We start from the raw sequence: 16,820 nt of genomic DNA on the forward strand, positions 1-16,820 counted from the left end.
TCAACTTAAGATTGCAGTTGAGTGTTGACCATTTTGATGATCAAGTTTGGTTTTGCAATGACGAGGAGACCTGTGCATCTATTTTTCTATGCATGGGTTTACATTGCCCCCTATTGACATCTAAACCGTTTTGCCAGTGCCAATACCGAGGAGAAATATAATTCTCTAAAACTTCAGTTTTTCTTTACGAATGATAAGATCGAACGCTTAGTTTCAAGAAAAAAATATATGCTCGAAATCTTAAAAACCTTTACGCTCATCAGGGCTTTAAAAAAATACATTTTCTTAAGTTATTTAAAAGCCAAATTCTCATGGGTTGATAACGTCCGTTCGTTTTGGAAAGAATGCTACACTGTGCAATGTTTTCAAATAATACGCGCAGTAATATATTTTCAATGACATCGCAGGAGCGTGAGGGATTATGCGGACTAAGCCGGGAAGGGGTTCATCGAGCAGTGGATTAACCAATGTTTGATGCTTAATAACTCTTCAAAGGTGGGGTAGGGGGGGGAGAAATACCCTACTAAATACCGCCATGTAAATCCCTTTAAAGCCGAGAGGCAAATCCTCTGCTGTGGCATGATACATCGAACGCTAGAGGGACTTCGGCACAGAGTCGTATACACACAAATAAACAGGCCGTGGCCGTCAGTTACATTTGACAATAACAAAGCGGCATTGAATATAAACGCGCAATGAATATGTCGCGTCCGCTCGTTACGTCGCTGCGACGTTGCGTGCCTTTGGGAGACGGCCGCGTAACGCGCCGGCGATTCGTCCCCGCGTTGTCTGCGGTGAGAATATAAAATAACAAAAATGTTAAAATAAAAAAAACTGCGCCGGCGGCAGCCTCTATACCACCCCGAGGCGGGCGGGGAGGCGTCCCTCGCGCGGCGGGAGACATCCAGGCGACGTCGGGGGGCTCGTAGCAGCCGAACAGGCCGCGCGCACGTGCGCACGTGCGCGTGTGCCGCTTGCGGGAGAGCGGTGGTGCAGCGGTTAGCGCGCTACGAGTTCGATTCCCGCTCACGGCCCGCCGATTTATCGGAACCGGTCCTGGGCCTCCTCCCCTAGGTCGACTCGGCCTCAGATGAGTACCCGGAGCTGTAGGTGTGGAGTAAACGTCGTCACTCGGGGAGACAAAGGCGGTCGGGTGTGGTTACTGTTGGTACTCGCTAACAGAAACTTGCCACCAACGGGGCAGATTTGTCTTTGTGTTGAACTTCTTTCGCACCGTACGTAGCCAACGGAGGTGGAAGGACAACAAACTAAAGTCAAATCGGTTCTATAATAAATTAGTTTTAAATCTGGTGTGTGTGTGTTCAGTCATTAATGATATGTAGGAGAAGATATAAAAATGTTAAACTGTCAGCGTTATTCTTAAGAGTGTTGGAATATAAATTAATTGCTGTACCTTAATGCCAATGGTTGTGCGGTCTTACACGTATTGTGTTTAAAGTTTATTAATACTCATAGTACAGTGCTTGCGTAATGCTGTTGTGGTGCATTGTGTTTTGGTGTGAAACATTAACCACTCAAGAGAAGTCAGTTTTAAGTGTCAAGACAACTTTTGGTGATATTCATGAGACTGCACGGGTCAAAGAGTGGGACTTTTAACAAAGCAGCTGAACACCGTGCTTCTGATATGTAGAGACGGATGCGTGTGAATGATGCTTGAAATGGCATTAGTTCAGCTTTGAAATTAGCAACACATTCCTGCGGAGGGAGCTGGTAGGAACGTTGGGTTGCTCGGTCAATGGCCAGGGTCAACGGCGGCGTGGTGTATTCCGCAAATATGCCCGACTGTGAGGGCGTGCACAAGCCGGCGTGAGTAGGTTAAACGTTGAGTTTTATAAGGGCACCACGGGGTGACCAGCCCCTCCCCACCCAGCCCCTCCCCACCCAGCCCCACCCCTCCCACCCCCTACCCAGCCCCACCCTCCCCACCCAGCCCCTCCCCTCCCACCCCCCACCGAGCCCCACCCTCCCCACCCAGCCCCTCCCCACCCAGCCCCTCCCCTTTCCACCCAGCCCCACCCCTCCCATTTTTGTATGCACGGACGGACGGACACAATAATCCCCTGTGGGCTGGCGGAACCAGGTGGTTCCTACCAGTAATAGAACATACGTATTCTAGATGTCTATGGTAGTAGATTGCAATTGGTAACACGAGTGCATAGCGATGGATGAGAGCCGTCGTCGTGCCATCAAAAGAAAGGTCTGTAACCACTGGACAATTGGACGTGACAGATTGTGTCTTTGCTATTTCGATTGTTTTGGACGAATGTTGGAATTGGCCTGCGGCGTTGGTATTTTGCGGTCGCACTCGTCACACGCTTCTTCATCGGGTTAGGAGCCGGTCATAAATGACGTCACGCACCTAGGGGGGGGGGGGGGGTCAGACATTTGTGACGAGGGGGGGGGGGAGAAATGTGACGTCACATCAAAATGTGCAACTTTAAATAAATATAGACGACACGTTCAACTTAATTAAATATACTTTTTAATAAATGTTTTCTCCTACATCAGAGTGCAGCGCCACATTAAATACGCACTACAATCACAAGAGTTTAAAGCGATTTGAAGCATGTTTAAAAAAAAAAATTGGGGGGAGGGGTCTGACTTTTTGTGACGCCGTGTAACCAAGGGGGGGGGGGGTGACATCATTTATGGACGGCCCCTTAACCCACTTCGTAGGCGGGGTCATCCTATGCGAAATTGTGTCATTTCCACCACGAGCTGAGATCTGCCGAGAGACTAGGGAGAGGATGTATTATCCACCTTTTAAATCCCAACATCGTACCTGCCAACCCATACGGTTTACCCGTGTTCTTGTAACTCAGGGAAATTGAGTTTTCAGGTCCATACGGCATACAGCCGTTTCAATACAGGCATTTAAAAAAATGTATTTGTGTTTCTCCCTTGTGATGGGACTTTGTAGGATGAACGTTGAGAGTTATAAGGGCATGGGGTGACCAATAAGGGCTGAATTTGTCTGTAATAAGGTAGGCACTGATAATGGATTGACAGGTATGCAACATTAGCCTTAACAGCAAAAACCTCAACCTAACATGATCTATTACCCGAATCTAACACTGGCATGAATAAATCCTTCACCCTAACCCTACTCATATTCTTAACCCTAGAACTACTCTGATACCAAATACCAGGCTGATGTTTGATTGCAAGTTTTCATAGTTTAAACAGTTGTTGCAGTGCCCTCTTGTGGCCAAATCACGGTGTGTATGAACTCAATATGTCACCACCCATCATAGCATATGAGTTGGTGACAGAAGAGATGAGATCAATGAGAGGGTGAGGACAGGAAGAGTCGTGCACATCCACAGATAAGTCACACTGACGCCCTCTGGCAAACGTAAGTTGAGTTGAATGTGTTTAAGGCGAAATGGACTGTTGACACGTGAAAAGGTACCACTGCATACCACTTGCAAGAAAAGGGGACTGTCAAATGTGTGCTTTTTAGCATTGGTAATGTTTCTGAAGCTCTTACATAATGCCTTTATGTAACTGTGTAGATATGAAATTATAATCCCAAGAGAATGGTTTTACTTGCAAATTCATTTGTTGAAACGTGGAGAATGCACTGAGCTCTGTTTCTCGATACACGTATTACAGATGTGTTTCACTATTATTGAGACAGGACAAATCTTATCCACGGCCCTGTTACCCGCGACTCCTATAGAGGGACCTATAGGCGTCCACAACATCTTTTATCCAACTCCTATTCTTCCTGTTCACGATTATCCATGCATTATGGAATAGCTTCCCTTTCTGAATTATTATTTCTATATAAGTTAAGTAAGTCTATTGGCAAATTCATAATTAAATACGATTATCTTGTGATTTTATTGCAGATAAATGGAGTAATATGACGAATAATCCTGAGAATACCGTAGTAAGGGGATCTTTGATTTAACACGTAGGTTTTCACAGCCAATTTGATGAATATTTTTTGGGTAAGATGTAAGATCGTGTAAGTAAATTGTGTATCGTAAACCGTCCTCAACCCGACACGGCTGATTAATTCACACTGGTGAACTGAAGCAGGAATAAATTGGCACGTTCACGTGACAATTTTATTCATTGACTGTGTCTGTGAAGTAGGGTTTACGACACACATTTTACTCACGCGATCTGACCCATAAATATATTATGGATCAGGGTTGGTGATCAGGGTTCGTAAGAGGAATTTTGTATTTAAATCCATTTAAACAACGGGGAATTACAAATGAAATACGGTGGTACGAGCCATAACATCACTGGTGAAGTAAGCCAAAAGAAATGTTATCAAAAGTTTTGAATTAGAAAAAGCTCAATATCCAAATGTAAAAAGTCGTTTTTGTTCAGTGGCAGAGTATATTAATGTTGCCTTCCTACAGTATTGACTTTGTCCATTCATGCCTGAAGATGTTTTTTTCTTTTGCAGATAAGAACATTACCAGCTTTACAGATACATTCTCTTAATTGCTGCATGATGCACACGGAAAGGCTTGATGGTATCACAAAGAAGCTATCTGTATCAAGTAAAATTATCGTCTTAGATGGAAATCTAGCAGCAGGCAAAACAACACTTGGCAGAAAGTTAGCAGAGAAAATGGGTAATGTGCTCCATAACATAACATGTGTGTGATTTTAAAAAAGAAGACGTATTCTGTATATTTGTAAGAACCCACTTAGAATGCTTGCACATAGAATTTGCAAATGTGCTTTCACATAAATGAGGAATAATTTAAAAGGTATCCTCATAATTACATCAAACTGTATACTGCAATTGAAATTATAACATTAACATCTGCTATTTATTACACATTAGGAAAGTGTGATTGAATACATCAGCATATAATGTTACATGTAAATCATTCATACTATGCAATGTTAATTTCATCAGGCCTGCTCTACTTTGAGGAAGCAAGTGTGCCATACTGGGAGAAGAAGAGCAAGGAAAGATCCCTTCCCCCACCGCCTTTCAAAGGCAGCTGCAGCTTGGAAAAGTTTTATGCAGACCCAAAGAGTCCCGATGGCAACTCTGTCCGGCTTCAGCTGCTGATGTACCACACACGCCTCCTGCAGTACTCGGATGCTCTAGAGCACCTGCTAAATACAGGTCAGCGTGTTGTTTCTCGTCCACGCGTTCACACAAAATCACGACACGCCAGTTACTTTCGCTGAAATGGTAACCCATTGCATGTTCAATGTGTCGTTCTCTGTAATCACGTCAGCATAACTTCAGATATTGATTTTTATGATTCAAAGTTTAGGAATACTGTATTATTCACAAATACAGCTCAGCCGTTTAGTGAGGTGTCACGTCTTATTTCGAAATAAAACTATTATTACCTTTGGCAGTTAGATTTTTTTTTTATGTTTAAGCCACGGGGTGACTTTTATTCGTCAGAATTTGATCAATATATTGGCACGTATAAATAATATAATTGTGACGGTGACAATCTGGTTGGGTGTTGGAAAGTTAATCGGAAGAATGTTGGCATAAAAAAACTTATGAGGCCTAACCCAAAACCAAATATACATCGCTTTATTGGCTACGGAAACCTACATTTTAAGTTTAGCATTTTCTTTGTTTCGGTTGTAAAACCTTACAATTAACCACCGGCCCTTGTGCCAACGAATACCACTGCATCATTTGTCGATCTGTATGTGTTCGCAGAAAATCGCATGCTCGTGGGATATGGGTAAGGCATTTAAAGTGGGGAAAGGTGCATGGACGTCTTGTGAGAATATAAAATGCTACCTATAGGTGAAGCGTGTGCTTCATAAAGGGACAGGCCAGATATCCTCAGTTGCCTTTTCTCATTCCAAAAGCCCCTTACAATGTCATGTTCCCATTCTTAAGAGTGCTGTTTTAGGTTGCATTTGCTCTACTGCAGGGGTACATGACTCAATTGTCATACGTGATAGTGCTATGGATAAAGTTAACAGCTCCATATAAACAAACTCAGTATGGATATTTCGCATGAATGTAACTTTCACTAAACATGTGCAATGTTAATATTGGGAATACCTTTTTCATATTTCTCTACTGGTTTGACTCGAAAGGAGCTCTCAGTAAAAACAAATCGTCAAATATTTATGTTTTGGGTGATTTGCTTCATTGTCATAACACCTAATGGCCATCGTTTTCCCATAACATATATTGTGGTTGCCTCATCTGCTGTTGTATATAATGTGTATACAAGTGCACTATTTTATATACTTAATGTTACTTGAAATTATTTTATATAGGGGACCCATTATAAATGTCAGGCCTGTAATTTGTTTTATTATGACAAAAGGAGTTGAATTAATTGGTTTGCCTCATTTTATGATTTAACTTCCAAGCATCATGTGTATTTAATTCACAATTTAGCTTCGTAGATTTACTTTACATTATACTTCCCTGAAACATATGCACATGTGCCTCATATTTTGCAGTACAAATTACGTTTTGTATTGTGCATTATGAACTTTCAACACAGCGATACAAGGAGTCATCAAAGGTTTTCAGAACTTCACAAGGTCAAACTGTGTTGCGTAGTTTTTTCAAATATAGGCTCGTCTTGATATCCTGTGTGTCAGTTCTTTTAAATCGCCCCTTGTGCTCGATTCACATTCATGCCAAATCCATATACAGTAAAACCTTGGATTGCGAGCATAATTCGTTCCGGAAACGTGTTCGTAATCCAAAGCACTCGTATATCAAAGCGAATTTCCCCATAAGAAATAATGGAAACTCAGATGATTCGTTCCACAACCCAAAAATACTGTATTCATATAAAAATTATCAATACAAAATACCTTTTTATATTTTTTTATTTTTATTTAATGTAAAGTAATCAAATTTATTAATTAAATTTAATCGTGGCTAGTGTGAGGGAGACGAGAGAGAGGAGAGGAGGGTTATTGTGTAGGACGACTTTCACTTGCAGTACTAAAGAACAGTCACTACACTTCGACACAAAATTAAAAAAATGCTTTACGCACACACACGTGGTCACAACACTATAGTAAACAGTATACGCTCGCACGGATGTAGACTATACGAGTGAGACACGCCGACTGAGACCGAGCATGGGAGCCGATTACCCACAATCCCGCAGCGAGAGAGAGAAGAACCATCGGCTCAGTTGTGATCACGTGACGCTCGGCAGACAAAGCGTATACTGTACGTACTAAAGTACTCGTATTGCAAGACCTCGCTCGTTTATCAAATTAATATTTATAAAAAAAATGTGCTCGTCTTGCAAAACACTCGCAGACCAAGTTACTCGCAATCCAAGGTTTTACTGTATCCCCTTTTCAGGGCAAGGTGTCATCCTGGACCGGTCTCTTTACAGTGACTTTGTGTTCGTGGACACCATGCACAAGAGCGGTTTCTTGGAAAAACATGGTGAGTAGTGATTCATAATCAACGTTTTTGGGTTTAGATCGCGTTATTTATAAATGTGTCGTAACCCTCCACCACCCGACACGGCCCATCAGTAAAAAAGTGTCACGTTGACAAAAGACAAATAGTTCACTGCTTTAGCCCACCGGTGTGTTGAAGCGTGAAACCACAACATTTACAATTTTTGAGTACGACGTTTCGCTGGTAATTGGATCCAGCATCATCGGGCAATTCGCCAGAATGGTGAGGCTCTGCTCTGTCTCCCGTTCTTATATAAAGCAGCAGCATGGTGACGTCATCATTAATGTTGTGGTTTCACACTTCAACACACCGGTGGGCTAAAGCAGTGAACTATTTGTCTTTTGTCAACGTGACACTTTTGTACTGATTGGCCGTGTCGGGTGGTGGAGGGTTACGACACAGTTATAAATAACGCGATCTAAACCCAAAAACGTTGATTATGAATAATATTGGTCGCGAAAGCCTACGTGTTAAACTGAGTAGTGATTATTGGTAACACTCAATTATTCTCACGGCATTTTATTCAAATATAATGTAGGTGAATAGAAAACAATGATGACGAGTTAGAAACGCGTTATGGCTTGTTTAGGAAAAATTAAGTGATGTTATGGTAATTGTTATGTTATAGTAATGTTCGTATTTTGTTTAACATTTATAGGGGGCCTTTGCTCCAGGTGCTTAACATTGTTTAAAACGCGGGAACAAAATAGAGTGATTTAAATGGCAGGGGCGTGCAAGGGCTGAGGTACCAAGATAATTCATTAAAAAAGTTAGGAATAATACTAATGATAATTTTCAGTGGTGTAAGCAGGTGACACATACAGAAAACCACCATTTCATATTTATTACTTCCCTTGGCCATAAACAAAGAGCAATTCGGCCTAATATTTAATTGCACATACCAACTGTTCAATGTTTACTGCCAAAAAATGAAAGATGTGTAAATATGAAATCTTGCTTTAACCAGGTCAAACCCTAACTGCTTTGTATTGGTTGTCGTCTTTCATATCTGCCGGGTACTACTACACCACGCAGCGCTCGCCCTCCCCCTACCACACACCCCCACCTCTCCCCCCTTGCTCCTCCCCCTTTCTTACCTATATAACCTCTTACCACGGCAACTCTCTCTCCCACTTCAGCAAAACATTTTCTTGCTGTGGTTTTCCCACCTGATGATGATTGCTTGTGTTGCAATCGAAACGTCGTGATTTAATTTATGTAATTTTATACCTACGTGACTTTACCGAAATAACCAAAGAGTATGCTTGCTTTAACCCTTGAAAGTAACGTTTAGCTTGTTTTTTTATGTTTAGCTGTCGATTACTACTACGAGGCAAGGGCCAACAGTACCCTGGCCATCCTTCCTCCTCACATCGTCCTGTATCTGGATGTTCCTGTGCCTGAGATTCAGCACCGGCTTATTCAGCGTGGCCGTGTAAGTGGGATCATTGTGGGAGCACAACACAGATACTTGAGGTGTACATTTGTGATATTTAACATATATTTGGTACAGTCATACATTTAACAAAACTCTCTGTTCGTGTTTTATATTTCAGCCTTTTGAACAAAACATTTCTGACAGTTACTTGCAGGACATTGAAGATGTTTACAAATCAAAGTTTTTGCCAGAAATGAGGTGAGGCACACCCTTACAGTGCTTCTCGTTTGTTTTAGTCAATTAATTTTTAACTGTAAAGCTGTTTGAATGGCCTGGAGCTAGTGTGTATTTTTTATATTGGCAGTTTTTTTGTATAAGTATCACTGTTTGACACGGAAGCCATACAACTAGGTTTAAATAACAGTAGGTGCAATGACAATTGTTTTTGGTGGTATTGCAGCAGTGTGTATATTTAATGGAATCCTTACCTGCGCATAAAAATAGATGATAGTCATATTGATTTTAAGGTGAGTACTTGCATAAGGCATAGCAAGGAGACTCGCAAACAAATCACTTCTCTCAGGAATTCTACTGGACATCTCTCAAAAATAACTTTATAGCTCATCAGATTTCTCCAGCTTAAATAAATATTCCGATTCTGATTCTTCGCATTCCAACTCCTATGTTTGAAGTAAAAAATATCAGCTTCTCAGCCATAAACAAAGTGATTGTCACTGGAAAGCAGTGAACCATTTCTAGAACTTTGACATAAATGTTTTATAATGTGATTTTTTGTTGTTGTTTTCAGTTTGACAAGTGAAGTTTTACAATATGACTGGTCTACATTTGGGGACGTTGATAAAGTAAGAATTGCATTCCTGCACATATTAACAGGGGGCATGACATAAATAATTACATCTGAACAACCAACAATTTTAGTGGGCTGATGGGATTATTACATCACGGGACCGTGAGAGATGGAGTGATTGCTTTGGGAGGCCTTTATGCAACAGTCGATCAATCATTGCTGATGGTGCATGAAGCAGTGTATTAATGTAATATTTAAAGAAATATCATTATGCCATGTATTTGTTTTACAGGTTGCGGATTATGTCAAGAGTGTGCATTTGACGAAAGGCCCATGGCTTCTGCAGACAGACTCTTCTCTCCACCAATTAAAGATGCTGTTCGTTGACTGTTCATTTTACCACTATATATATTGTGAATTTGTTATTCTATTATGTGTATATATTAAGGCTGTAATTATTAATTCCTTGGAGGTTACAGAAGCGACCTGGCCACAAATGATAGCTCAACGAAAAACTAATTTGTGAAAACTCGTTTCTTTAGAACTGCTTTTTGTGTTTAGTTTGTTGTGCTTTCCCCCCACACACCTCCGATTGGCACGGTTGACTACGTACGATGCGAAACAAGTGCAACATACGTATGCCAGTGCTGAACATTTGTCAGTTGAGATTACACTTAGCAATATCGTCCCCTTCTGCACAAAACCTGACAGGACCATCTTGAAAATAGACTTGAGACTCAGTCCAGAGTTAAGCTTAAAAATAATGAAGCATTAATTTATATGGTAATTAATATATGATTACATTTATTGTAAATTGTCAATGGAGACGATTTTTACGAGCAACATTAACAAGATGGGTATTTTTTATTATACATGTGTTATTGTTGTTACTAATGGCTGTGCCTTTTATAGCTTATAGGCATGAATATTTTCTGTACAACACTGAAGTGTAATGCTGTACAGAGGCAATACACTGTTAAAGATTTTCCAGGAGGTGGCACTGGTACATTCTCAAACTTCTAACACATGGCACCAACGTGGCTTCATGGGTCCATGCCAGGGAATTTTACGTAATGTTTTCTCGTGTAATGCTTAGCATAGTTTGATTATAACTGCAGTTTTTTTAAAGCCTTTATTTACTACAGTATAAAGTGGGGTCCCACTTAAATGTTCACTTGCAATATTACAGGACTGCAGTTTTGGTTTAATTGCTTCTTCAATTGCTTATGCATGTTGAATTTGTATTGATATGTAACACCATATTTTTTGGTTTTTTCTACTCAGTGTGGAAAACAAGCACAGAGTGGCAAACCTGATGAAAATTTCCAGAGTCATCCCTGAGGTTACAGCGGGTGTTTGCTGAAGTGTCTAGGCTCGCCACAATAACAGTAAGTGTCTCAATCCTGGGAAAACTCCACAACATTGTCTTGACATATTGGTTTAATTAGGTCAATATGAAACAATTCGATACAATACATTATATTGACAAATTTTGGCAATAACATGCCTAACTAAGTTTCTATTTAATTTTTCGATTTAAAGCTTTCGTGACTGCAGGGATTCATCTTCTTGGTTCTTTCGGCATTCCACAAGTAGTGACTAATCCCATATCTGCATTTGCCATGAATATGCTAAATTCCTCTTGATATGCAAATTCCTTTGTCAAGGTGCCCTTCCCCCTCTAACCCAGCTTAAATATACGCTGCCAAGCTTGGTGGTGCTCATTCAGACGCTGTCTTTCCGACAGACCTGTTCTTCACCTGAGGACGGCTGCTTGCGTTGTGGCCGAAACGTCGTGAGAATTATTTTATTATGTTTTATGTTTATTATTTTATTATTTCCCTTCTATGTGACTTTACCGAAAGAACCAAGAAGATGAATCCCTGCAGTCACGAAAGCTTTAAATCGAGATAAATGTGTGTTATACAGTGCAACTCCACAGGCCAGATTTCATCTCGCATACCATTGTAATATTGTGACTGGCTTCTTTATCAACGGATCTAACCACTGAATTTAGCAGCAGACGAAAAGGTAATCTAAGAGCTCTCTTTATCATAATAAATGTATATAGTCTTTATAACTTTAAAAAAGGTCAAGTCAAAGGGAGAAATCCCAAACCAACGATGGAAAATCATTCAATGATAAACACATAGTGCATCTCTGCTCTAGTCTTGAACACGTTCCTATTATTTATGTACTTTTAAATGAGTATTTTTTAAGAAGTGGTATTTAATACAATTACAAACTTCAAAATACAGGGACGATACGAAAAGTTCTGAGCCTAATACAAAATAAAAATGCACACACCAATCGGAATAAATGTATTTCAAACCATCTTACATTTTTAACAATGCATTTTTCATATTGTTCCTGGAGCTTATTGATTCCCTATAGAATAACTCTTCATCCAGCCTAGTCAGGGACCCCTGCACGGCCTCTAGGTCATCATCATCAACATGTTTTCTTCCCAGATGCTCCTTCAACTTTGGAACCAAGTGAAAGTTGCTGTGTGCCGGCTTTGCAGATTTTAGTAGGACGCAGGATTTCCATGAAGTGGCATTTATTGACAGCATTGGCATTTACCACTCTTGCAGTATGTGCTTGAGCATTGTTATGCAGAAGCGTGGGGAGGCTATGATCTTTCCAAGGCCATGGCACTTTTTTTAACGCATGAAATAAGTATGCATAACATTGACCTATGATCGTCTTTTTTTCTTTCCATTAAGTAATTATGTACTACTCCTTTAGCATAACCAAAAATGGTGCTGAACACGGTCTGGCCTGCATTGAAGTCTGATTTGAATATGTTGGGTGTTTAAAAAGCTGTATATTTTTCCATGATATGGTCTGTTTAAACTCGGGATCATATAAGTAAATCCAGCGCTTATCTGAAGTAAAAAATTGCCTCTTAACTTGATCCAGTCTGCTTTCAGATCAAGATGATCATGAGCATTTATCTGAGGGTCCCCTCTTAATTGCTCCATGTCAGTGTTTTGGTCACCCAATGCCCATAAATTGTTCATTCCCAATTGATCATGCAAGATTGGTTACACTTATGCCACACGAATGCCTAAGTTGTCAGCTGACTGCAATTGTAACACTGCGGTCCTTCCAAAATCTGGTCTTGCACTGCCTTCATGTTTTCCTCCGTCACCACAGTCATTCCTGACCTGCGGTCATCTTCAAGTGTGACAATGACATTCTGCAGCCCATCTTAATTGTCACATATGATGGTGGATAGTCTCTATATTCTGTCAACATGTATTTTATATATTTCCATAAGTTTAGTACTCTCTAACAATGAATATTCAATTATAGTATGATGCTTGGTTTTCAGATTTTTCAACATCCATCAAGGTCTACCTGCAATAGATGAAGTGTAAAAAAGAAACACATCAACCTGGAATATTTGTGCATTAGCTGTTTGAGTATTCTCAGCATGGAATATCAGTTTCTGGCATGTCCTTTTATAAAAGGCTCAGAAATGTTTGTGACGCCTTCGTAACCTGTTATTGCAATTTTCCTGGCGATTTGCGATATTGTGTATTCTAAACATCCAACAGCAGGCAACCTTGGTGGAATAGCTGCTTATGGCTGATTCGTTTCTGTGGTCGAGTTCTGCATAAGTTTCTCAAAAAAATGGTATCATAACAAGAGTTTTGGTTTAAAATATATCAAAACATTTGGAATCAATTGGGCAGTTCTTTATTTCCGAAGTCACCATCGTAATTTACTATGTAAAGTTGTTTGCCCAATGCACACACACACACAAACAAGTAACCTCCATACTTTTGATGTGGAGGGAAGGAAGGGAATATATGGCATTTGTTTGCAGCAGTCCATAACGAATTATCTTACATTCTGGCAGTGCTCAGATCCTTTGTTGACCGGGTACTTGTGAGGCGTTAAAGGAGCCAATAGTGTGGGTGCCCACATCAAAGCCACATCCCAGCTCTGCTCCCATGTTAATAGAAGCCTTGTGCCTGCGGCAGCCGCTAGTGTTGTGGACATGCCAGCGAGTTTGGTGCATTGCATGTGGGAAACCTTGGTCTTATTTCCCTGTGCGGCATATTTTTCTGATAAAAGTATGCTCTGGAGCTTGTATAGTTAAGAACGAAGACACGTTTACTTATTTATTTTTTTGGGTACGTAAAAAAGCGACTTATAACCACGTTTATAAAAAATCATACTACAAAATGAAAATGTAAATATTAATCAAATACAATAAAAAAAAAAGTTAAACATAGTGTCACTTTCGCTGTACATGATGATGTGTAGAAGATAAACTAAGAACAATAAATTAATATGCACAATGTGTGTACTGAAATATTGTCCTTGTAGTTTAAAATAATGTTTTTAACGAAATAATTTTTTGCCACTTGACTACATGATGTTGGTTATGCTTTTTTTAAAAGTCAAAATGACTTCGATTTTGTCTGGTTTCATTTTGTATATGAATAATCAACAATAATGACATTTTTGGGTTAGATCGTGTAAATATATGCCTTTTGGCGTCCTCTGGTCTAACACGTCTATTGGCGTCCTCTGGTCTAACACCGTTTTAAGACTAGGCTCAAAAGAAAGCTGTCTCTGGTGTGGACCAATACGTTTCTAAGACAATGCATATATTATCAGAGTACGTTTTTTGTTTGCATTCTGACCACAAGTAGTGTGGTTAATGCAGACATGATTCCTTGTAAAAGGTTTCAGTTTGGTGTTTTACCATCTTAACACCTGTTTTATTGCCAGAAAAAAGGGGAAAACCTATTCTCATATTTTGGTACTGGCAAAGGAGGTCCCATGATGATGATTAACATTAACCTTTTGCACTATTTATAAACGTGCCAATGAATGCCCTGGCTTGTTTTCATTAGTTGATGATACTTTTTTAAAGTGCTTGCTTTTAATTGCCAGCAACATTTTCTGAACTCGCATGAATGTCCTTTAAATAAATTGGCAAAAATCAGAAAGGGATTATCACGGCGCCAACACATTTTATGATACATTTCGTGGCGTAATTTAGTTTTACGTCTGTGCTTAGCTATACTTTACATTATTTTATGTTGAATATTTAATTGGCACACAGTTGTTATTTCACGCTGTTTTAAACCACCGTATGAAGTCATTCATTAAACGATGCTTTTTTTTTCGTTATAGATTTCAAGACACCAGCAGCCACGTGATGCAGTAAAGTGATGTTCATTACACGATGGATGAATTGCATGCAGTTGATGTTGAAGCCTGCCTGTGGTCACTGAGCTTAATTGCCTAGAAAATGGACTCTTACAGATATAAAGTTAATAGTCATTGCACTAAGTTGATGACCATAACCACTCGCTATCCATGAATAATATAATTCCTGATCATATGTTTTGTCTTTTACATCGCAAGGGTTATTTCAGAACGAAGCATCTCCTTCTTGCAATCATTCACTTGTGCGAACTTCATTGGCACAATCTTATTATACTTAATTCCAGGCTGCAAGTAGTATGTGTTGTGGCAACATGTATGGCGTTCAAGTAAATCATTTCCTGCACCATTACAAAAGTTTCACTGAAGAGTATATACAGTTATTAAACAATATTCATTACATTATTCCAAACATAACTTGTATATACATTTGCACACGTACATTTATGTAATCTTTGTTCAGTATTAGTAAAGTTTATTGTATTTCTGCTGAGCGTGTGAGGCTGATCTTTTTTAATAGGCTGTTGGATGCTAACTGGCTGTCTGGCACTGTAAATAGCACAACTCAATCAGAAGGTTGCCATATCAAATCCTGGTCAGGGAGTCAATATAGGTCTTCTCTCCAACGTCGATACAATAAGTGCAACATTGTTGTACTAAGTCAACTGTATTTGACCTGTGGATAAACTCGTCCCAAACATAGAAATGTGGAATTTCCACCATTTACTTGAGGCCGCCATTGGACAAAGTATTATGATCCATGAGTTTGAAATGTTTTTCCGCTTTGACTTTTACTTACACATTGTGTCTAGGTAAAGGTTGGCCAATACTATTGCCTCCAGCCAGGAAGTACAGGTTTAAGCCAAATTGAACTATGAGTAATTTGAAACGACTTTGAATTCCCTGGCCTTGCAGATGCCTGGTCGTGATTTCATGCACGATAGCTGAATCTCCATATATTGAATCCTTGCACCAACATGTATTCCCCGCCAATTTAAATATGACCAATGTCATTTTGTAATATAAATTCTACATGAGTAAAAGGTCTCGCGTCTGGACATGCCTCGATGTTTTAACAGATAGTGATGAAGTAACAACTCGGAGGACACAGGCAATGTGGCTTTGCGAGTATGAATGAAATCCACTTGAAATTGGGGGGAAATACGTGGCGTATATCACATCTGTCCGATGATCTTTTGCAACAGGCATTCGCCCAGTAGTGAGTTTGTTATATATTAATACTAGCCTTACTACCCGGCTTTGCCCGGAACTTGGATTCACCACGCCCAGCCGCCTTTGTCTCCCCAGTGGCGATGTTCAAACCACATCAGTTACTCGTTTGAGGCTGAGTCGACCTAGGGGAGGCCCAGGATCGGTTAAAATAATCGTCACCGGTGGTGGCCGTGAGCGGGAATCGAAATCGGGTCGCCGGGTTCGTAGTGCAGCGCGCTAACCACTACACTACCGCTCCCCCCACACACAAACGCGCGCGCGTCCATAGGTACACATACACGCGCTTGCAGCAGACACACAACTTTCAGGGTTCGTACGGCAGTAAACGACTGAAATAATAAAGCAATGCTGTGCGAAGAACGCCTTAGACCTGCAGCACATTTGTATTTCACTTCACCCGCGGTCAGCATGCACCACTCCGTTACGCTTCCGCACACGGGTCACGTGACAGTTGGGACGTCACAGCTCACTTGCCATGCAAAATATATGCATTATTGCGCCGCCCCCCCCCCCCCCAAAAAAATATATACAAAAGTGTATTTTTATAATTTTTGCATGGTGTACATTCTGGAAAGTACCCTCATGGCAAATTTCAAGTTTGTTGCATGTCGGGAAGTACGCTAAACATTTTAAACAGACACACATAATCACAAATTTCCCTTTTTTTATATATAGAAGAGAATATATATCGGAATGCTAGTTGGTGGTATTAATGGCAATATCCTATTTTCATATCTAAGCCAGCACAATTAGACCAGGTTCTCATGCGTAATGATGAGTCGATGGTC

The 16,820-nt window shown here is 40.2% G+C and overlaps 1 protein-coding gene across 3 annotated transcripts; it reads left to right on the forward strand.

The window, feature by feature from the left end:
• The first annotated feature begins 597 nt into the window (after positions 1-597).
• LOC144725029 (NADH dehydrogenase [ubiquinone] 1 alpha subcomplex subunit 10, mitochondrial-like) lies at positions 598-15,287 on the forward strand. Of its 3 annotated transcripts, XM_078604474.1 has the most exons (10): positions 599-794; positions 4,448-4,619; positions 4,910-5,125; positions 7,319-7,405; positions 8,737-8,858; positions 8,980-9,059; positions 9,610-9,664; positions 9,902-9,987; positions 10,894-10,997; positions 14,767-15,287. In XM_078604474.1, the coding sequence occupies exons 1-9, from the start codon at positions 696-698 to the stop codon at positions 10,970-10,972; spliced, it is 996 nt and encodes a 331-aa protein (XP_078460600.1). In that variant the 5' UTR covers positions 599-695; the 3' UTR covers positions 10,973-10,997; positions 14,767-15,287. The 3 variants fall into 3 exon arrangements, 1 of the variants encoding a protein (XP_078460600.1); XR_013586605.1 differs by having other exon boundaries at positions 598-794; positions 9,902-10,997; XR_013586606.1 differs by lacking the exon at positions 14,767-15,287 and having other exon boundaries at positions 598-794; positions 9,902-10,612; positions 10,894-10,983.
• The last annotated feature ends 1,533 nt before the right edge of the window (positions 15,288-16,820 follow it).

The sequence above is a fragment of the Lampetra planeri genome, chromosome 2, assembly GCF_965212315.1.
Source record: "Lampetra planeri chromosome 2, kcLamPlan1.2.h2, whole genome shotgun sequence".
In the NCBI taxonomy this organism is placed as follows: Eukaryota; Metazoa; Chordata; class Hyperoartia; order Petromyzontiformes; family Petromyzontidae; genus Lampetra; species Lampetra planeri.

Excerpts from the sequence above, each read along its gene's own strand:
- LOC144725029 (XM_078604474.1), top strand. The coding sequence starts at position 696 with ATGAATATGTCGCGTCCGCTCGTTACGTCGCTGCGACGTTGCGTGCCT. Across the intron at positions 4,620-4,909 it reads AAAGTTAGCAGAGAAAATGG|GCCTGCTCTACTTTGAGGAA; the intron begins GTAATGTGCTCC and ends TAATTTCATCAG. Across the intron at positions 5,126-7,318 it reads AGAGCACCTGCTAAATACAG|GGCAAGGTGTCATCCTGGAC; the intron begins GTCAGCGTGTTG and ends TCCCCTTTTCAG.